This window comes from Apaloderma vittatum, unplaced genomic scaffold (assembly GCF_000703405.1).
Source record: "Apaloderma vittatum isolate BGI_N311 unplaced genomic scaffold, ASM70340v1 scaffold11030, whole genome shotgun sequence".
Taxonomy (NCBI): domain Eukaryota; kingdom Metazoa; phylum Chordata; class Aves; order Trogoniformes; family Trogonidae; genus Apaloderma; species Apaloderma vittatum.
In genome coordinates this window covers 12,029-34,773 of record NW_009694027.1, presented here as the reverse complement: position 1 = coordinate 34,773, position 22,745 = coordinate 12,029, and the positions used below count along the sequence as shown (strand labels likewise).

General features: G+C 40.8%; 1 protein-coding gene across 1 annotated transcript in view; it reads left to right on the top strand.

Annotated features, from left to right (window-relative positions):
- Positions 1 to 22,745, top strand: part of LOC104271400 (inositol 1,4,5-trisphosphate receptor type 2-like) — a gene marked incomplete at both ends in the record, with an annotated part of 58,213 nt that overhangs the window by 26,082 nt on the left and 9,386 nt on the right. The window contains 4 exon segments of the mRNA XM_009866059.1: positions 5,745 to 5,784; positions 18,697 to 18,846; positions 20,198 to 20,297; positions 20,446 to 20,606. Coding sequence (XP_009864361.1) covers positions 5,745 to 5,784; positions 18,697 to 18,846; positions 20,198 to 20,297; positions 20,446 to 20,606 — 451 coding nt within the window.

The window sequence follows — 22,745 nt, the reverse complement described above, 5'->3', positions numbered from 1 at the left end:
GTTGCTCCAAAAGATAATCTGTGACCTGAAGTTCTAGGTGGAGAGAAGGATAAGAACAGGCTGGCCAAGGCAATAGGTTGAAGCAGTGAGCTCAGAGGTAATGGCAGAACCCAACTTTTTCTGACTGGCAGTCTACTGAACTTGTAGGTTCGTGAAACCACTTTGTTGCTCATGTAAAGGCCCTTGATTCAGTAAAGCTCTTGGGAGTAGCCTTGTTTTTGAAGTCAGTGGAACATGAGCATGTATGTGCTCGAGTGTCAAGGATGTCTTGGATATTGACCTGGTGTGTTTGGGCTTCCTCTGACAGTTTTCACTTGTGCAGCCGCCTCCTGGACTTCTTTGACCATTGTAGGACTAAAGCCTCCACAGCAGCCACTCTGAACTTCTGCATATGAATATACTTCATAAATGGTTTGTGCAGGGTGATTGAGATGGCAAGCTCTTTAGGACATATTCTGGTGATGGACAAGTCACAGAGATAAGGCTGTCCACTCACTAGCTGCTTTGAGCAGAAGTAGCAATGTGATGCATGTCCCACTGAAAACCTTCTCTGGCTTCTTTATAGAGGGTTTGCTCAGTGGGTTAAGTGCGGTGCTGGCAACGACCAACATTGAGGTCGCGGGTTCGATTCCCGCTTAGTCTCCATGTGTTGCCTGGTCTAGTCGAGAGGTGGCGTCCCTGTCCATGACAGGGAGGTTGGACTAGATGATCTCTAAGGTCCCTTCCAGCCTGGGCCATTCTATATGATTCTGTGATTCTTTTTGCAAGAGTACAAGTACAGGGTTTAAGTGATAAAATGGATCAACTCTGATGAGAGTTTTGTCCTGAACTCTTTTGTTAAAATCCTGCATGAAACGTACTTTTAGCTTTAGGGTTATTTTAGCATGCTCAGTGGAGTTTCTTTTGAAGGTAGAATGATTGAAGCCAGTTGACCTGAGCAGCAGAGGGTTACGTGCACATGAAATGAAATGACAATTATATGAATATTCTGAATGGAGCACAAAGCCCAGTCCAACTCACCAAGGCTGTGGTTCAGGGGTAAGAACACTTCAGTGGCAACATAGGCTTGCAGAAATGTTGTGTTTCTGCAGGGATGCAATTGTGGTCCTGTGACCGCAGTGTGCCGTCCCTGAGGTGGCTCCAGGCTGCGGGGAAGAGTGTGCACCAGCGGCACAAGTGGTTGCAGTGGGTTAACAGCAACTGCTGAAGCCAGCATGCAAGTCCTTGTGGGGCTGTCAGCTGAATTTCACCTTGTGGTGGTGTGAACGTCTTTCTGAGAGCTCCTGAATCAATGACCAATAAAAGATATTAATTTTTCTCTTGTCTTTCTTCGATAATTTCTGCCCATATTATCTCACTCCCTTTTTCTGTCAAAATTGCCTAAGCTGCTTTTTAGAGAAGCTTAGGTACATCATTCACTTTAAATTGAGAACTAGAGTTAATCTTGGTTTACATTCCATTTTACATTGGGAACTGCTCTTAATCTTGGCTTACATTCTTTTGCATGGATTTCTGTTATGTCTCAGTATTAAAAATATTAGCCTGCCATATAATGTATGTCATTATAGTATGCATTTATCTGAATGGCCAGGGCCATATTGTTCATGCTAAATTTAATCCGGTTGTAATAATCACTCGATTTGGATCATGGCAAAGATAGCAGAGCGCATGTTGAGCTTAATGTTGATAGAAAATAATCCTCTCCTGCTTTCTGAATAGGCTGTAGTAAAAAAGTGAAACTTGCCACTACAAGAATAGAAAACAAAGCATTTAATGGGATTTTAAGAAAGATTACACATTTACATGAGTCATTGTATCCTCAGCATTAGCTAAGATTAAAAAAAAAGTAAAAGGGAAATCAGTTCTTAAACTTGAGTCTATAAACCAAGATTAACCCCATGGAGCCCTGGAGAAACTTTCTCTGTAGTTTTCTGGACTTTAGTTCACCTTCTTAAACTGCAGTGGAAAATGGAGTACTGCATAGGATTTTTTTTGTTAAGGCAAGTAAGATTCCGTAGTTGAAGGCTGTAATTTACGTCTTTAGAGATCCAGATTTTGGAAACTGTACTACTGACAGAGATGTTTTGTGTTCAGGAAACAAAAGAGACTATTGCTTGCCAGTGTTACTTTTTGGGGTGACATGGATGCAAGCCTTCGCAGAAAAATTTCTTTATCCACTGATCATACAGCTCATGCAGAGGAGGAGAGCACGATGCCCTTTGTTTCCGTCTGCCTGTCAAAACAGCGCGGCAAATAACTGGGTAAAAATGGCCTTGTTTAACCAAGATGTGCGGGTACCTTTTTCTGAAGGATAACGGTTTGCAAACCGGAGAAGGTACCAGGAGATGGCAGCATCCACCAAGGCCTTCACACATCTGCTCACAGATTTAATTTGTTGGCATTGCGGGACCTCCTTACCTGGAGATTGCTTCAAAATCTTTTGTTCAAGTCTTTTTTTCCTAGTCTCCTCATTAAATGTTAATATAGATTCTGATTAGTTTCTATCTGTTGGTCTCAGTGATTAAAAGTTCTTCTAAGAAGGGCTTCCCAAGGTGACAGGGTGAACTCAACACTGTAAGCCTTATTTCAGTTTTTCGTTGTCTCATAGGAAGAGTGTGGAGTGTTGTAAAGCTCTGCAAGGAGTGAATGATGATTTACAGCTGTGTATGAAGAGATGGACGAGATCCAGAAGCTAGAGTATGAGAAGGATGGATTACTGATTTACAGAGCTGGTCTGACCTGTTCTGCAGACTTGGATGTGGCTTTTTAAAGTGACAGGGTTAGAAGCTGGCCATTTAGCAAAGCGCAGAGCTAGATTTTCCAACGTTTTTGTTAATCAGGAGAACCGCACCTGTATTTCTTGACCTGACTCATCTTGACTGCTGAAAGTTAATTTGCGTCTCTTGGTGTGCAAATACCTTCAGAAGTGTGGATCTTGGGGGAAGGATTTTTTTTCCCTCAGCCAACTAGTTTTGCAGCAGTGATCTGTGAGACTGCGTGCAGCTTGGCTTTTTCAGTCCTGTCTCAACTTGGCTGCATTCGAGCCGTGTTTGTATACGTGCAAGCTTTGGGATGAAGCGTGAAGCCATTAATGCAGCATTTACTGCCATTTAGTCATTACAAGGACTGCTTCTGTTATAAAAAATGCAACGTTTGCTGGTATTGCATTTTGAAGTGTTTCAAAACAGCAAATGTAGACATGTGATCTGTTCTTCAGTGCATTTTTTTTGCTTCTCATTTCAAGATTACTTAAGAAGCTTTTATTCAATTATATTTGTGTGTCTTATTCTTTATTTTTGATGCTCGATGAAGGATTAGAAGGCCTCACTCATTTTTTTTTGTGTTTTAAAAAATTTGGGGTTTTTTTTGTGTGGGGTTTTTTTTGTTTGTTTTTTAATGGTAGAAATTTCAGTAACGTCTAATTCAGTCATCCCTAGTTATTTTTGGGAAGACGACTGAAAGGCATTAAGGAATGATAACATATAGAACATAACCCTTGAAGATGAGGATGCATTTTCCTCTAGCACATGCTGGCATGGAGCCGCTGAAGCTCGTGGCGAGGTTACAGCCCAGCATTCTAGTTAGACTCAGGGATCTCTTTTTCTTTCTTTTTGACTTCCCCTGCAGAACGGGATATGGCTGCATGGGTCTGAGCACCGGGCGCCACTGAGCAGTCAGGTTCTCTGCCCTTGAACACAGCAGAAGAAAAGGGATTTCCCAGTCACCGCTCTCTCCTGGCTGAAGGTAGAGCTACGTGTTGCAGCAGCTCCAGCTTGTGCTGCTGGCCCGAGACCTTTAAATCAGTGGTGGTTTAGGCACTGGCCATTGCTTGTACAGCAGCTACAAATGCTGTCAAGCATTCTTCTCACGACAAGGGTGAATAGTCAAGGGTGAATAGTCGGGACAGAGAGGTGTCTGGGCTGATTCTCATTCGTGTCTTTGCCGAGCAGGTAGTTCCCCCACGCCGGGCTGGCTGTCCCTGTCCGCCTCCTGCTGACTGCGCCACAGACGGGGGCCTAAAGTGGTCAGAAAGGTTCACCTCTCCCAGCGCTCCCTGGGAACTTGTCTGATCTGCTAAGAGACGGCTTGTAAGCGACAGAGCAGCAAAATACAATCCTGAAATAAAAGGCCTTTTAAATTTTCTTCAGATGATGATTATCAGGAACTTTGTGCCAGTGCTGTGGCAGTGTCGAATGGGATTTGTCAAGGTAGAGTCACAGCCAGTCTTCCTCTGGCAAGTTAATAAGATGGCAAAAGTCCTTTGAATACCACTGAAGTCTTTGAAATTGTGCAAAAGTCCTTTGGATTTATCGAAAGCTAATCAGTATGACATTAAGAAAGAACAAAGCAAGCCTAATGAAGATGAAAGATTTGAGAACTGGATTTTTTTTTTTCTTTTGTGCTGGCTTTTTCCCCCTGAAACACTTGCCCTTGTTGATTGGGTAACAGGCTGTGTGTTAACAGGCTGGCTATCAAATTAAATGGGAACTGTTTACGTGTGTTGAATTAGATCCTTTTATTCTTTGTCTGTCAGGGTTCCCATCATAAACATGGGTTTTAACAAAGTAGTTAAAATGCTCATTTAGCTGAAATTTAGCAATCTAATTCTTTCTCTGGTGAGATGTTTTAAATATCCTTTACCTAGTTAACAAAATCTGATTAAAATCAACATGGATATTTCTTTCACCAAACTACTCTCTCCCCTTCTCAATTAAGAGTGTCCAAAAATAGCCTATTTGGGTACTTTCTGTGCATTCCTCTGTTTAGGAAAACAGCATTCAGTATAAATGTGAAATGTCAGACTGTCCGCAGTATGGACTCAGGTTTGTAATTCGGTTGTTGGCCTGTAAAGCATATTTTAGTACATGAAGACGTAAAAATAAAATTAAAGCCAGGAATAACATGTTAGTGAGAAGTTGTTCTGCCCAACAGTAGAACCTCAGGAGATTATGCAGTGTTAAAATCTTATGTATTGAAAACTTCTAAGATACAACTTTGTCTAGCTTTAATCAGTAGGGATGACAGAGCCTGTGACTTCTGGCACTCAATCTAGCAAAATACCACTCTGGATTAGCAATGGCACTTGTATACTTTGAGCACCAAATACCAGAAGTAACATGCAAACACATGCGAATGGAAATTGTCTTCCTACTGTGCAGCCTCTATAGGAGGATGATAACATAATGAGGACACTAGGAAAAAATTCAGGAATGGTATTCCTTGCCCTTCCAAATAATTTTAACCAGAAATAAAGACTTTTACAGGTGGAAAACTGAGGTATAGACAAAGCTTGTTTCTACTGTAAGTTTGTCACACATACCCTCTAGTAGGGGGCCTTCTGATGCTCCCACGGGATATTGGTACATTCATACCTCTACTCTTCTTACATACCACTGTGTACAAATGCTGAGCCTGAAATCTAAGAGACACCAATTTTTAGACACCCAGGAGAACCACCTGCAATACTGACCCTGACCTTCACACTCTCTCAGATACCCTCTGTAGATTACAAGTTGGGAACTTCGCTGCTTAAAAAATGTACAGGTAAATGCTAGTTCTGTTTAGATTTAAAAGACTGTTCTCTGTAGTTAGAAATCTTTCTATAAGCACAAAAATAGTTAACGATTATAGTGTTTAAAAATACGATCTTGTGTGATGGTGGCGGCAGCTTTCTCATGATGTCGACTGTCCTTGTGTGCTGTCAAGTTTGCTAGGCTGCTTCCAAGCTCTCTTCTCCCCAGCAGATCCAGATTTCAAGACAAATTGAGGTCCAAGATCCTCCCTGTGAGCTATATTATGTGAAATGCATTTGCAGGTAGAGCGGAGCTTACCTTAGCGTAAGGGAAAGCTCGTGCAGCACCTAAGTCAGCGTGCGTTGCTAGCCTGTGTGTGTAAAACTGTGATGTCCTCCATGGTGCTGTGGTGTGAAAGAAAAGTTGATACCATAGCCCTGTTTTCTGGAGCTCAGATTTTATGTAGGCTGGAGGATATATGGAGTTGGGTCTGGGTTCATATGTATGAGCAACTAAAAGTTTATTGTCATAAAAGCACTGTTACTGAGGCTGTGAGAGCTGATTGCCTTAGCTTTGCCCAAGTGCAAAATCCCCACAACAGAGTGAAGGGTGAGGACAGCTGTGCTCAGGTGGCCAGTTCACTTGACCAATGTGAATTTTACCTTGTCCTTCCCTCGTGCTTCTCTACTAATGCAGGCTGTGTTACTTGATGTATGTTGCACCTCCCTTACCACCATATAGCGACTGCCATTTCCTCAGGTGCTTAAGTTACGTGGCCTTATGTAACGAGTGAGTTCTGGGATATTACTGTGAGTTTCATGAGCTTTCCAGAACGTGAAATGAGTTTCAAGGTCTTTGATGTTTTTTCATTTTCAGCCATGAGGTAGACGAACTGTCATTTTGTGATACCTTCTTGTCTTTCATCCATGGAAAGGTAAAAAATGGCTTTACCTGAGTTTGTTGAAAAAAGACCACAAACCAAGCAGAAGAGAATTAGAATTTCTGAGTTATTCTGCATTGTAAAATGAGCTGTTGGATATATACTCTAAAAAAAAAAAAGTATAATGAAGCTATTACAATAATTATTTATACAGTCACACTTGTGTGAGCTCCACAGTTTACAATTCATTGTGTTCTTACTGTCTATTGACAGCTTGCGCTTTCCCAGTAGCATTTTATAGACGTATACAGTATTATATTTCAGCTGTACTTCAGTAACATTGCAACTTCAACATATCCAATGACACAAAAAGACTTGAAGACTGTTGAGCTTTAATGGGGCCCATTTTAGTATAGTATTTTTACTTTCTAAACACCTTCAAAGAATTTTACTTGATTTCATTAGCAACAAGTAAAAAAAACAAAACTGAATTATTAATGTTGTTATTTTCAAGGATTCTTTTGTTTTGGAGGCTTATTGAAGAACATGGAGGTGATCATACATAAATCAGAAAAAGCAATAGATTTTGGAGTGTTGTGGCCTTAGCTCATTCTGCTGTACTTGGATATTGGAAAGGACTCAGAACAGGTCTAATATGACATACAACAGTACATGATTTATGTCCCTTTACCTGGAGAATATAGTATGGGATAGTAGCTAATAGTCTGATTTTCAGATATGCTCAGCACCAACAACCTCAGCTGAAACAAAATTGAAAGTGGCAGCTGCTCAGCACAGCTGAAAACGTGCCCCTGAACATCAGCCCTAAAACTTCCTTCTGTTGTGTTTATGGTTTAATGTCAGCATCTCAAAACTTTGTCTAAACAACATCTTTTTAGTTTTATTATTTCTGTTACAGTAGGGCAAGAAAAAACATCATTATAGATGCACTTCATTTTTCTTTTGAGCCTTCCCTCTCCTTCAGCCTCAGTCTGCAAGTGAACTATTTTGGAAATTTGAGGGCAATCTGTTTAGTCGTTTTTAAAGTAGGCAAGAAGTGGGGTAGGAGAGAGATCTTCCTAGTTTCTCCTATTGTTTCTGTATATTGTGTTTTAAAAACATCATTATGTTGAAAGCAAACAGCTGAAGAAAAGCAGAATTCAAGGTCCATTTCATACTTGGCAGACAACTGTATTCGCTCTGTCCCTTCAATGAAAGGGTATCGATTTATTCCTTTGGAAGATCTAGTCCTCTGTGCAGGGTTTTCTGTGCTCAGTCTAGTGACAAACCTGAGATGACTTGGGCTTTTTCTCACTTGCTTAAAACCAGCAGAATCTGAAGGTAGGATGGAATTTAGCCTTTCCGTACCTTCTCTGCACCTGTGCTGAAAGGCCACTGTGCGTGGCTGTGACTGGAGCACCGCCTGATAGTTTTCTCAGTTCTTGATGGAGGACCAAAGGCAGAGAGCTCAGCTTGGCTGTTAGAGCAGGAATTATTTTAAGGTGTCAGGTGAACAAATCTAAGGCTGAAAAAGGCGTGAGAACTAATGAAACAACCAAGACGATATGAAAGCAGTTACATATATATATGTATGCGTACATGCATGTATATATGTATAACTTCTAATTGTCTGCTGTTGAGCATTCATCTCCTGTTCCTGGTGCTGTATAACAGAAGTAGGTGGGAGTCGGAGCTAGGAGACTGTGTGAGAATGCTGTGGAGCAGCAAAATGCAAGATTTGGGATAGGTGTCAGTGCAGGGAGGAAAACAGGCTCTAAATTAAATCTGTGAGTGTAGCATGGTGGGAAATGCAAATACTGAAATGAAGAGAGGAGAACAAACCTTTCGTCATTTCTGTGTTAGTTCATCGAGTTGTGACACAGAGGGAAAGCATTTGAAGCAGTTTTGGGAATATCTAAAAGTTTTCCTCCTTTCTTCAGGCTCATGATGTGAAGAGAAGCTGGCTTTTTTGGGTAAAGGAGTATAAATAAAAACATAAACTTAATAAAAGCTCTTCGTAGTAGTTGTCTGTTTAATGTTAGATGTATGACGATGTGATACTGAAAAGTTTTACTGGGTTTTGTTTGCCCTGTGCAATTCACTTCTGGCCCTTCCACACTGATAATGCCAAATTCAAGCTAAGTAAATGACTGTACTTATAAGATGTAAGGTGTATACACACTATTGTTGCTTAAGAACTAAATTGCCTTATTAACCAATAATTTCAGTTCAGCATTTTCAACACTTTGTTGGCATGTCCTGTGTCCGTGAATATGGTAAATATTGAGGCAAATTTGTTTCATTATGTAAGTCAAATCTTGAAAGGTTCCATGTGCAACCAGTGCGTGGATGTAAGTGTGTTTGTTTATGTGAGTATATATCTGCCTGCATAATCCTTCATCTTCCAGTCTGCGTATTTCCCTTGTCAAAAGTAAAATCGTATTGTTAAATAGTAATACTTTACACTTACTGTTATATATTGTCTCTCATCCAAGCTTCTCATCCTACTTGTTAATTATGCTTGATAATCCTGGTATGCCATAGAAAATATTATCCCCACTAGTAATAGTTAAACAGAATCACAAGGTAATTCAACACTTGTCTGTAGTGACATTGCCATTACTGTTTCAAAGATGTATTTATTCTGAATTCACCATCTTCCCGTAAAGTCTCAGTAGACATGGAGTATGTTAGTTTTTATCTCAGTATATCTGCTCAGGGTCTATCCTGAAAGTGAATTGCATATGTGTGTGGGTGACTGTAACTTCCTGTGTTTAGTTTAGTAACTATCTGTGCTTTCTTCATCACTCCTTTTTGGTTTGAGTTATTTGAGATTCATCTCTTGAGTTGGTTGCAAGATGCGCTTTTTTGAAGTGAGGACATAGCCAGTTAAGTCAGTCAGAAATGGAATCAGTAATTCTTATACTCTCATTCTCATACTGCTTCTAAATATTCCACTGTCCTTTTGCTGGGTGGATGCATAATACAGACTTGAACTAAACCCCCTCGCCTGAGTTTTGAAATGTCTAAAAGCTATCAAGAGAGTATTTGACTTCTTTTCTTTTCCAGCTTAACCCACATTATCCAGAAGGTAATAATGAAGGAAAAGCTTTGGTAAGTGGAATTTATATGTTGCATATAATCTGGGAAATACTGTATCCTTGACCCAACACAGCCCAGCATATGAAAGTCCTTCATAGTCTTCCTTTTACTTGTGTGGCACGGCTGCTGGGATTTTTGTTCTGTGTCCTGTGTAAACTAGGGTTCAACTCAGAACTGGCATTACAGAAAGTTTTCCCTTGCACAAAGCCAGCAATAGGAAACTTACTCAGATTCTGCATCAGGTTGACATTAGTTGGCAGCTGTTCTGGTTGGTAACTGCAGATATGAAATGTATTAATTCCTCTCAAGCCTGATGTATTATTTCATGGCAGAACCCACCACCCTCTTTATCAAGAAAACCAGGGACAAGCAAGTCTGGCTACTTATGTGCCAGTATCCATTCAGAGGCTCTGCCAGTGGAGACAAACCCCCTTGGGGCATGTTTGTCAGTCAGGTGTGGCTCTAAATCCAAGAACATGCCGAGACTCTTTTTATTGCCTGTATTGAACACGTGCAAGCAGATATTCAAGCACAGGCCCAGTCTGAGCCCTGCCACACTTCAGGCAAGTCTAGCCTGGCATCTTTGCAAGGATACAAGTTGTCCTTGCTGCAATGTGGATGGGTTCGACGAAGGAGGCAACAGCCTTTGCCTTGCACAAGGTCAAAAGCATCTTAGCTAATTCTTACAAGTCAAGGCCAGACAGGTTGTAGTTTACAAATGTATGAAGGAAGTGGAGTTAAAAGCCTGGAGGAATCTTAGACAGCAAATAGTCCAAAAAAGAATCATTGCTCCATCACATTCATGAGATTGCCTTGAAAGTACAGAGATATTCTTTGAAAAAATTCGGTTTAATTTCTGTTTGCCTTCTGGCTTTTGTTCTTCTAGAGGACACATTTTCAAGTTTTTATCTGCATGGAGAAGAATTTTTTATTTCTCATGAATTGAAATCCAAGATTCTTGCATAATTGCGTGCCTTCAGGACTCCAGTTTAATAAAAATGGAGACTTTTGTAGGAGTTGGCAACATTGGTTTTCCATCTTCCCTGCTATTTGGTATTAGTGGTAACATGGCAATAACAGCTAAGCTGTCCAGAGAAATGAGAATTCTCTCTTATGAAGATACAGAAGTTCCAGCAGTTGTTCCTCTTTTGTATTGGAATGACACTTGAAGCCCTTGGCGCTATTGAATGGAAATCGAGATAAGCTCTAGAATACCCCAGTAAGTAGGGTGCTTGCTTGGAAATGCTTGGGTTCATGCTCTTGCTCTGTGAACAGTAGAGCTTGTCTCATAGACGTGCACCTGCATTAACATTGTAGTTCACTTAAAGACAGCACTTCTGAATCAAATCTCCATATTCCCTATTTAAGACACTCTACTTTGCAGAGCCATCTCAGAGCATGTAAACTTGTATTCTGTTGGATGAAAGAAAAAAGATGCACACACCCTTGGAATGTTATTCACTGTGTTCCAACCTTTCATGGAACCTTCCAACTCAAGATCTATGATTCTACAATTCTTTGTATGCCCAGCCCAGGAAACCAGACTACAGCTAGTCTGAAGTAAGACCTATGAAAATGTGTATAGGGTAGGTGTTAGGTCCTCATCACCAAGGATCTAATACTATTGTATGACACTCTACTAGTTTAGATACAGCATAGGGTTTCAAGCTGTAACAATTCCAGTTCATCTAAATATTTAAATATTCCTTGGACTATGTAATGAAGAAGGGACAAGAGTAATCCGAACATGAATGTTGAAGGTGACTTCTCTAACAGTTTGGCTTAATCCTCCTGCGTATTGTTTTCAACTAAAAGCCTAGACCAGGTAAATCAGATTAAACCAATACTTCCCATGAAAATTTAATCAAAACTGATTGATGATCAAAAATGATGTCTCTGTGGAACTTTCAGTTTGCACCATCAGCGCTTTTTTTTGGTGAAAAATGCTTTATAAAGGAACTCCTAACAGCCTTTGGAAATACCTCTGTGTAAATCCAAGTCTACAGGCGTTTTTAGCATAGTAGAAATCCCGTTGGATCCTTCCCCGTTTTGTAGTCTTGTCGTAAATAGCATGAATCAGCAATGACTATTCTAAGCCTTCATTCTGGCCTTGAGCAACTGAGCAGAAAAGCTTCACATCCCTGTGTAAGAATTTATTTTATGTTACAATGATGCAGTGGTTTGAATTATCCCCCAAAAGTACAAGGATCTTTTAGGATTTGGAATTCTTTAAGGGCTGGCTATGTCAGTCCTGTATCCAATATGTACGTAACCTAGAGTGCACGTACGCGCTTTCTTTGCTTTGTGGTTTTCATCTGGTATTTCTTCTGCCAGGAGACTGCTTGATTCACTGCAAAGGCATAGAATCAAATCATAGAAGGGTTTGGACTGGAAAGAACCTTGAAGTTACATAGTTCCGCCCCCTCTGCCATGGGGAGGGACACCTCCTGCTAGACAAGGTTGCTCAAAGCCCCATCCAACCTTGAATGCTTCCAGGGAGGGGGCATCCACAACCTCCCTGGGCAACCTGTGCCAGTGTCACCACCCTCATAGTAAAGAACTTCTTCCTAATCTAAATCTGCCCTGCTCTAGTTCAGAACCATTCTCCCTCATGCTATCACTACACATCATTGTAAGCGTCCCTCCCCAGCTTTCCTGTAGGTCCCCTTCAGGTTTCGGAAGGCAGTTATAAGGTCCTTCTGGAGCCTTCTCTTCTCCAGGCTGAACAGCCCCACCTCTCTCAGCCTGTCCTCATAGGAGAGGTGCTCCAGCCCTCTGACCATCTTGGTGGCCCTCTTCTGGACCCTCTTCTTTTTCATCTTTTGATGCAATTTGTTTTGAAATACTGGTCATGAAGAAAATCTGTTCTGGAGGGGGAGGTAGAAGTGGACGTCTCTCAGCAAAATTTGAAGTCTGAGTAGCAGAGAAATGGGAGGTGCATACCTGAATCCTTTCAACTGTCGGAAAAAACTGACCCTGCTGCGTCTGTTTTCATTTTCTCTGCTAGTCTGCTGGATAAAAGGGTATGAACTCCTCTGTTGCCTGGGTTTTAAAAGGGGCACAGCTGTTGGCAGATATCATGCCACCCCTTAACTCCTCAATGTACTGTAGGGCTTCTTGTGCACATTCGCTTCCTGGTTTACAAGTCCTGAATCCAGTTGCTTAGGCAACTTGATTTTAGGAAGTAGCAATGGAGAAGGATTTTCCGTAGTGCAGCAGTGGGCATAGGAGCCCAGGTTCTGCATAAGTGCATTGTTTCTGCCTTGTCTTAAGTGACTCAAAAGTCTGAAAGGGTTTTGGCTCCAGAGAACATAAATGTTACTGGAAGTCACTAGGACTTTTGTTCCCAAGCTTTAAAGCTACTTTTGGACTGCGGTCATTGCTCATTTATTGACTGCTTCTTGAGAGTCCAGCCAAATTGTCTTGTGAAACACTGCTTTTATTTCTGGTAAAATTTAGCCCTACGGTGAGTTGATTAATATTCTTTATACATATTTTTCTCACATCTAAATGACAGAAGATTTTTTAAATGCGAAGACCTTTCTGTGATTTAAAGGCCTTAGCAAAAAAAAAAAAAGACTTCTTCTTCTCTTGAAGCCTAGGGGATTGCAGCGTATTGTGCATCAAAACGCAGTGCTCTGTATTACAGCTCCCATTAAACCCAGAATTACGGTATTTTATGCTGCAAAGTAGTCTGTTATTTCAAATCACAGAAATGTACAGCATCCAGGAGAAGACTATAAACATTGGGGAAATGTCAAGAACAGCTGGGAACCTGGCATTTGTTAGCACCTTTGGATTAAAGGCTGTCTTTGGATAGGTATCTTAACTCAATTTGTCTGCATTTTTATGAGAATGATAATCCTAACCTGTTCCAAACTGGCTTTTATTGTTGAGATTCTTATTATCCTGAGATAGAGATGCATTTAGTTTTCTTCTAAAGAAGTTGGACAGTTCTGCTATGGACTTCTAGATGCAATTGGATGTATCTCTTTTGACTTCTGTTTATCCATATTTATGAATTCCAAACAATTCTGCAATTCAAAGCTTTTTTACTTCCAACCCAGGTGATTTTTTTTTTCTGATAAACACTGTAAATTATTTTTTTAAAAAAATATTTTGCCTTCCAGCAAACTAAGTTTGTTTAATTAAAATTTTTAATGTGTGACACAGTGATGCAATTTAAACAGGTAGAAAAGATCTGGGGAATTAATTGTGTTTTTAAAGGCTTGATTAGAAATTAGCCTGGCAATAAACAACCTGAAAAAAAAATAAATAAAGATCATCAGCTTTAAAATGGCAGTGTCTCTGCTTACATAAAGCCAGCAGTCAGACCACTTGAAGGGAGAGAGAAGGGGAGACACGGATGCTGGCACCTTAATATTATTCTACTGCTGCACACAGGTCTGAATCAGCTCTGCAAGCGCATACATTGTTTCTTACAGAATATCTCTGGCTCCTAACAACAGAATTGCAACGTGATATTTCTGCTAAAAATGCGATGACTCACAAATGAGTCAACAGTAAAGGTGTTACAGGAGGCTAACTGCTGTGCTGTCTGCCAGGGCTTCCTAGTGTGCAGGAGCAAGGCTGGTCGTTAATTTACTCGACTTTCTTTTCATATAGAATTTTTAAAATCATCTAACCTGTGGAGTTGTGCTCACCTTACTGCTCTCTAAAAATGCTAGTTTTTTAAGAGCCCCCTAAACTGGGTTAACATTGAGATACTACATTGTACTGGATTTAACAGGCATTTTCAGAACTCTGCCTGCTATTAAATTTAATTTCTGCTGAAATCTGTAGTGCAGCTTAATGTATTCATTCAGGAGCAGAGCATTATCCTTGTCTGTCTCTATGCCACAAGAGGTGTCTTTACCAATTGGAATTGTAGATTGAGTTTCTAAAAGAGAAAGTATTTCAGGTTTGTCATGTTTTTGTATTGCTTTTTGCAGTTGAAAGGAGGGCGTTTCCGTAAGTAAAGCTCCATGTAAATCTCCTAAATTTCAGGTATGATACCTAGTTGAGGTGAATACTGGCCATTTGAGATAGGTCACAATTACTAGCAAATTACTTTAAGAGTTGTGAATAAGGGTTATCTGCTGGGCTACAAGTCTCAAGAAAGACAAGTCTGATTGCACCTGATTATTTTGTCTCTGATCACAGTATAGGGTTTGTCACCAGTTACATTTGCCCTTCAAATTGCAAGCGCCATGTTATGTCTGCGTTGGGTATTTTTTAAGCTGCTTTTTATATCAGTATGATGCACTGCACACCAGTGGTGGTAGCCCAGGAATTGCAGACTTTGCCATGAGCCTGGATCGGTATTTCCGCTCTTCACCAACAGATCTGTTTGTTTTCACTAACTTGGACTCCTTTTTTTTGAACTCTCAGCCTTTGCTTTCCTAGAGGAGCCCCTCCTGGCTGAGTTCCCTGCAGCATGCTTTGCTTTACCTCTGCAGAATGAGGCTGGTGACTTTGGGGGGCTAACCGCCCTCTGGTCAGGTGGGCGCCCAGGTTTCCTTGGGCAGAGTGAGCTGGCTCCATTCTTTGTGTTGCCTGGGAATGGGTCATTCTTTCAGCAGGTGTAGGTCCAAGTTCTGCCAGGCAGAAGAGGAGCCGAAGGTGTATTTCCTTCATCCTTGTGAGTGATTGAATCAGTGCAGAGTGGGGTGATTCCACCTTTTTCACCTTGGATTTGTGTCTGGTTTGACTTGCAACAGCATGTCACTTATGTTTGCCAGTAGTTCAGGACAATTAAGCCTGTTTTGTCATCTCAGTGGATTTACTGTTTGCTAATAGCGTTTTATCCAAAGTTCTTGCACTTCTCTATATTCTAACATGTTATTCACATGCTTTTTAGTTTTTTCAAAGTCTTGGAAGTGCTTTCCTTGACTGTCACTGACCACATCACCAACATCTGTGATGCTGTTAATTGGCTTTGTCTTCATACTGCTTTAAGCTGACTTCTCTCTACATTTGATTCCCTTTACAGTTCTTTTGCTCCCTTTCTCTTCACTGAATCTGATTTTACTGGCTGCATCTTCCTGTATTCCAGTTTCTTACTTAGCAAATATCATCTTCTTTCCATCTGCATGGGAACACAGTGCTTCTCCTGACCTGATAGTATTGTCTAATTAATTTTAAATAGGCTAATACTTTTGCTTTTTTCTACGTCCTCATATAGACTAATCTGCTGATTCAGTAATGGCTAGGTTAAGTGCAGATTCTGATGACTGCTTAGTAAATTTAATTAATCACAAGAAACTTGCTGTGTGCAAGTGTACATGCATTTTCTCCATCTCACAGAGTGCACATGCACTCAGGCATAAATTCAAAAATAAATATAAAACCATGTACCTTCATATGTAATGATAGCAATTTTCTCTCTCATGCATTTCTTGTATGTAGATTCTTTTCAGAGCTGTCAAGTTGAGGCTCACTTCTTGTTACATGTTTTTTTCAATGACTGGTGCTTAACACCCATAATTTAGGTTGGATTGTGAGGTGTGTCCAAGATCCTGAAATAATATTATAAGGTGAGTTCTGGGGCTTGTGCTTGAGTCCAGTCTGGAACTGCTGCACAGCTCTTGTGCAGTGGATTCATGTGCCTCTTTGGAGGCACCAACACAACTTTGTGAATCTGTGACTTGAAAGCTGGGCTCCACAAAGGGAACAAACTTCTCCAGTTGCAAACTCAGATTTATGTGGGATTTTGCTCACATAAATGCTTTGCATTGCAATTAGCAGCGTTGCAGACACTGTTTTGCCCTCTGTGGACTTTCTTTTTAGACTAAAAAACGGCTCTTGCTTGTGTGCCAGGTCTGATTTGAGAGCTGCTAAGCCTGGCTGGTGGGATTTAGGCCTGACGAGCCAACACTGTTGCTCAGCTGCATCTGTACAATTGCTGGGGTGTCTAGTGAGTGGGTGGAGTCGCCCCCAAACTGCAGGATGAAATTATCCACAGAGCTAATGGTTAGTGTGAACTACTAAAGCACAGGAGGCCTGCTTTGACTTGGCCTCTTGTCACAGAATCCTGCACATGTGCATAATCACCTCTTGGGGATGGTCAGACATTATGTCACAAGTGAGTATAAAAGAGTAGAATATGGTTTCATATTTTGATCTGTATTTTTCCCAGAGCCCCAGGAAAAAAAAAACCCACATAAAATTACCAAGTGTCCTGAGTTCTTGTATACCAGTATTTTCACTTTGGAAATATAGTAGAGTGAATTGTTTCTGGGAAACCCTAACTAGATTTGAATGTAAGGTATGGGAAATGTCAAAAAGTCTGGATGCTGTTCTAAACTATCCTGCGCTACTCGTCCCTTTACAGAACTCTTGAGTTTTAGACTATTCTTCTAGTTTTTCATTTAGTTTGGAAATTTAAGAAGTAGATTTTCATTTGGTTCTAGATTCTGACTAACATCTGTTAAGCTCTTAAGAGAATTCTCTTATAATTTGCCTAATTTGCCTGCTGTCCAGTTTGAATCTCACCCTGAGTATGTAAAACAAAATATGTATGGAAATCACAAAATGTTTTGTTATTTTCTCAATCATCACGTACAGGTCAATTTTTTTGTGTGAGTTTGTTTAGCGGTTTTTGGCTGTGAGATATGGTAGGATATGAGGACTGGCAGATGAGTTTACTCTTGCGTAAGACACAGGAGATGGTAGCACTTTGTCTTCCTCTCAAAAAGCCTTCCTCTCAAAAACTAGTGACAATCCTCTAATGACTAGATGAGCCTAAGAAAAACTTCTGAGAGGCTTTCTTCTTGTTTTTTTCCTACTGTCTCTACCCTTGGTAGAAATAATGGATTGGAAAGCTGGCATTTTTTAGGCTTGTTAATGAAAAAAATGGATGTTTTGGAACAATTCTAAAAGTGCCTTGAAATGAGGTGATAACTAGCTATTTCTTACATAGTTACACTCATCCCTGATCTTCTTGCTTAATCTCAATTGGCAACATGAATAATCAAAGCTTTGCCCTTGATTATCCCATACAGTTTGGTTTTAATCAAGGTGCTAATTCAAACCAAGTACCAGCCTAGCCTCTTTACATTGCTCTGTACATCTCTTGCCTACCGGTGAATCATAAATCATTATAATAGGATTTCGGGTTTCCAGTGTTTGATTTTTCTCTTTTGGCTTCCTTCATTCCTCTTTTCCTCTCCCTCCGTGATATATTTTGTGTACATGAAGGGCCCTGGGCTGCCAGTCTCTTAATTGTTTATTGGCCTTTTGTAATACGTGTAACTCAACACCCCAGAGGAGCAGCTTTTACTTATGCCACTAATTCTGCTGGTTGCTGTGTGGTTACGGGCACAGACTCTGAATAACTCGCTCAAAGAAAGATACGTGCTTAGGGAAGGTGGTGTTTGGAGTCTGTGAAGATGCAGGTGTGTAGACGCTGCTTAGTGGTGCCGGGTCACAAAATTCCCAGGGGCTTTCAGCAGAGGGCAGGAGGAATATCGCCCCCTTAGCCTGGTGTGCCTCGCTGGAGGCACCGACGCAGCTTTGTAAATCTGTCCCTTGGAAGGTCGTCTCCTTGAAGGGAACAAACTTGGCCAATTGCTGTGGGCAAACTCGGGCCTGTGTTGGGATCCAGCCTCCAACACATCATCAGCCTGTGCTGAGGTTTCTAATACCATGTAGCTGGTGCTTTATGTGCCCCCCTGCCAAGGACAAGTTGAGCTTAGTGGAGTAGATATTCTGGCTCCTGCTGTTTGGAAAGTGTGCTGCTGTGATTTGAACCACCTGAGAGGGAAAAATGCACAATCCTGTATAAAGCAGCAGTGGATTTAGGCAAATTGCTTACTTTTTTAACTCCTTGCCCCCTTTAAAAAATCCGATTTTCATTAGCTTTCTTCTTTTAACTCTGGCCCTTTCCAAACCAGCGCTGTGTAGTTACATCTGTTGGGAGTGAAGGGTTTGCAACTACCGCAGGTTTTTTGAAGTTGGAGGTGTCAAGTAATAATGTATACAGTACTGCAGTCTCTCGGCAGCTTGTGACCTGCTGTTGTTATAATGACTGTCTGAGACCCTATGTGCCTGGAGCAAAGTGCACCCTTTGTGTTCTTACTAGAATGTACAAAAAAAAAAGAAAAAAGTACAATTCAGATGTATTACTTGTCCGCAAGGTAATTGGAGAATTTATAATGGGCCCTGATGCAAGCAAATAACCCTTGTGCCTAATCAGCAGAGAGACGGCGACCTTCCTGCTTCAAAGAAGAAACGCCAAGCAGGGGAGAAGATTATGTATACTTTGGTCTCTGTGCCACATGGAAATGACATCGCATCTCTCTTTGAACTGGATGCCACCACTCTTCAGAGAGCTGATTGCCTGGTTCCAAGGTAAAAAAAAAAGAAAAAAAAAAAGGCAAAAAATAGTGCTACACTGACAGGATTTTTCCTAGCATTATGCTGGTGAGTAAAGCAGAAAAAAATCAAACCTGAGCAAGTATTATTCTTCAGTTAAAATTTGAGGAGTGTTCATGGATAAACAAGGGATGTATAAAACATGATACTGCTGCTGTGACTAGGTAAAATAATTATAAGGATAAAACAAGTGACAGTTAAAGAGAGTTTGTGAAGAGAAAAATAATGGGCTAAATATTGCACAGATATATATGAGCACAGAACTGAGGTCTGTGCGCTATTTAAAAAAACTGTACTGCTAATAGATCTAACTGAATTGTTCCCAACAAAATAACATGTGCGGTGAATGGGGCTTCTGTTTCCCTGACAGATCATGATGCCACCCAATACATTGGTTATGCAAATGAGTTTAACAAGTGGCTTCTGGGTTTTAATTGTGGATATCTGAAATTTCAACTGTGTTCCTTAGATGAGATTGGCCACATAAGTCACACAGTGCTGGTTGTGACTGAATGGGCATGCAGACACTTGGAGCTAGTTGTTAAGAGAATGGATTTTAAAGCTGAGTACCCGCAAATACTGATTTGAAGTGTATTTGCTATGCTAACTTTTGGCAGATAATTTGCTTACTTGAATACTCAAAGCCCATCAGTGTGAAAGGGAGAGCATGAATGCAGACCACAGTGAATATAAAAAGTAGAACTGAGAATAAAAATTGTAATTGATTTCTCAGCTCTGCTTTTTGATCATACCACAGATTATCATATGGAAAGAATTTACAAGAATCTCATGTCTGCTCTTTTTATTCACTTAATTTGAATTGAGAACTGGTACTGTAAATCCTTGCTCCCTCGAACAAGGGTCTACAGATCATAATGGTGAAGTGGTGAAACCATGGTCAGTTTTACTTTCTGGCTTTTGTGCTGTGAGAGCCCGAAGGGGTTTGTTAATCTGCAGGAAAAAAATAAGAAGGGAGTTGGTTTTATTCATGAAATGTATTTCTATTCAGATGGGATTTTATAACACCTTTTTAATTTTTTTTCTTTAAGAAATATTTTACTCCTAGGCTTATATAAATACTTAAACCCAGGATTCTGCATAATCCCAGGATGCTGTTTGTTTTTGTTGCAGCTCTGTTCTGGGTGAGAAAGGAGACTAGGGAGAATGGTACCTTTTAGGTCTTCTTCTTAGGTTTTATTACAAATAGCCGATGTGACTCAAACCCTCAAGTCTCACGTCATGGCCATGTGTTGCGCTGAATCCTACCTTGCCCACTTTAGCTCAGGACCGATCCATCTAACCTGTTGTTTGTTTTGTCCTCCTTTAGGAACTCATATGTCCGACTGAGACATTTATGCACTAACACTTGGGTCACTAGTACCAGCATTCCAATAGATACCGATGAAGAGAGGCCTGTGATGTTAAAGGTAAACACACGTATCTTGAGGTTGAAATCCCAAACTCGTTCCTGAAGTTTTCTATTGGTGATCTCATTTCTAACATATAGAATATGCGTAATAATTAGGATAAAAGTAAGAGAATTGCTTACTCTCATTAAACCAAAAACTATTGCAGATTGGAACATGCCAAACAAAAGAGGACAAGGAAGCTTTTGCCATTGTATCAGTTCCTCTGTCTGAGGTCAGAGACCTGGACTTTGCCAATGATGCAAACAAGGTTCTGGCATCAACTGTTAAAAAGCTGGAGGATGGAACAATAACTCAGAATGAAAGGAGGTTAGTGAGTTTTGGTGTTTGGTTACTCATGACATCGTGACATCACAGTAATGGGTAAGTTAATAACATCATCTGTGTGGACACAGAGACAATGGGGGAGGACAATTCCATGCTGAGGGTGCTAGCCTGCAACTAGGTTCCATCTCTGCCAGAGCATCTTTGTTGCCTCTCAGGCTGGTCTGTGTATCTGGTCTGTAAAATGGGTGTGAACAGCAATTCCCCAGCTCACTGCCCACATAAATAAAAGGGTAGCACCCTGGACAAATGCAAAGTACTTGGTATAATTTCCTTTGGATAAACTGAACTGTAATATAGGCTGCTCATGTATGAGAAAGCCATCCATAGAGTGGGCAGCATGGCAGGACTCTTCACTTGGGTGGAGTTCACTGTACTGCACGTTCATCCTGCAAGAGCAGTAGAAGGAGATCTCAGAGTGACCGAGAAGGTGCCCCAATAGTCCCTTTCCTTTCTTATTTCTACTTTTTTCCCTGCTCTCTTTTCCTATTTTACATCATTTTGATGTTTACCCATGTTTCAGCTATAACACTACTAGAATGTCTGTTCTCCACACCTGCCCCTGAATTAAGGACTTTTATTGTACATTGTAGCCAAGTATATCCCATTGCCGGTGATGTAGTTCGCTATTTGTTTTCAGCTGTCTGTGGTTAAACTGAGTATTAGACAGCATCTCTGGCATTATTAATTTGTAACTTCTATTCCACCATGCATCATATGCAAGTTTTCCTGAAAATGTCATTTTTTGGTGATAAAACCATAGTTTTTTCTTCTTTTGGTTGTCAGTAGCAGTTAGACCAGATGGTTTAATATCAGGTGGAGGATTTATTGTAACAGACATATCCGTAGTGGCCTGTCTGTTAGTACACAGCCTTGAGAAGCTGATGGGTCATTTCATGATTGAGTTGAACCAGAGAGGGATACGACATAATCAAGGTGTGACATCCCTGTATTAACCTCGCACTGCCATGTCACTGCAACCAAGCGTTGTCAGTCTTGATGGCAGTCTTGATTGGTACAATGCACATGTAAAGTATTTCAGAGCAGTTTCAATATAGTGTCACTATTTTTTTGCTCCTGTCATTTCCTTTGGAAAAAAGCACCCTCTTTTCCCTGTCTTATCACCATCCTGCTTAGGTAAGTAGGGCTCCCAACAGTTTATTCCTGGTTGCTCTGTCCTACATCTACCCTTTCTACTTTTTCTGTTGGGGGGATAACCTTGCTGTTCTTCAGTAGTGGGCTGAGATGTTTAAAGCTAAAGCTCACTCAGAGACTTTAGCTGAACACCCCAGCCCTCTTGTAGGTAATGGAAGCTTTGTGTCTGGCTTCCAGAGATGACTTTAAAAGTCTACTGGGTGTCTTACTGCCACTTTCATAACATGCCTACAGGCTTAGTAGTTATAGACTAGATGTTGTCCAAATTCGGGTGGTGCTTCCTCAGGGTATGAGACACGCTTGGTTTTGTTTATAAAAAATAGCTGGTTCTCTTAAGGGAGATTTATTGAAATCTGTGGGCATCCCTACTTCTCTCTGTGTGTGTCTGGCAAGGTTTGTTAGTAACAAGGAGGCAATGACCATTTTCTTTATGCATTAGGGGCCGGTTACCTCAGTCAGTTGAGCGTAGCACTAACAACGCTAAGGTCGCGGGTTCGATTCCCGTTCGGTCCCCATGTGTTGCCTGATCTAGTCGAGAGGTGGCGTCCCTGGTGACAGGGAGGCTGGATTAAAATGATCTCTAAGGTCCCTTCCAGCTAAGGCCATTCTATGATTCTTTTTGCGTTTTCTGAAGGTAGGAGAGAAGGAATTACTACTGCCTGTGTCCTTTTTAGCACTCGCTTCTGCCAAATCTTTAGTGTAACGAAGAGTGAAACAAATATCATAATTTTTCAATAGTTTCTTGGGTAAGAAGGAAAGTCTAGTGGCAGAATGTTTCTGTTCCTCTGGTGGGTCTGTTTAGTTTCACAGACCCATGTCTGTGGTTAAAAAAATCTTGCTAGGCTGTGTAAGAGTATTTCTACTGTTTCTAGGCCTGAATACTCTCCATCAAGCCAACATCCTGTATTTCTCTCCCTTTCCCCCTCTAGTAGTTGTTTAATGCCTTGGTAAACATCCCTGTGATGGATT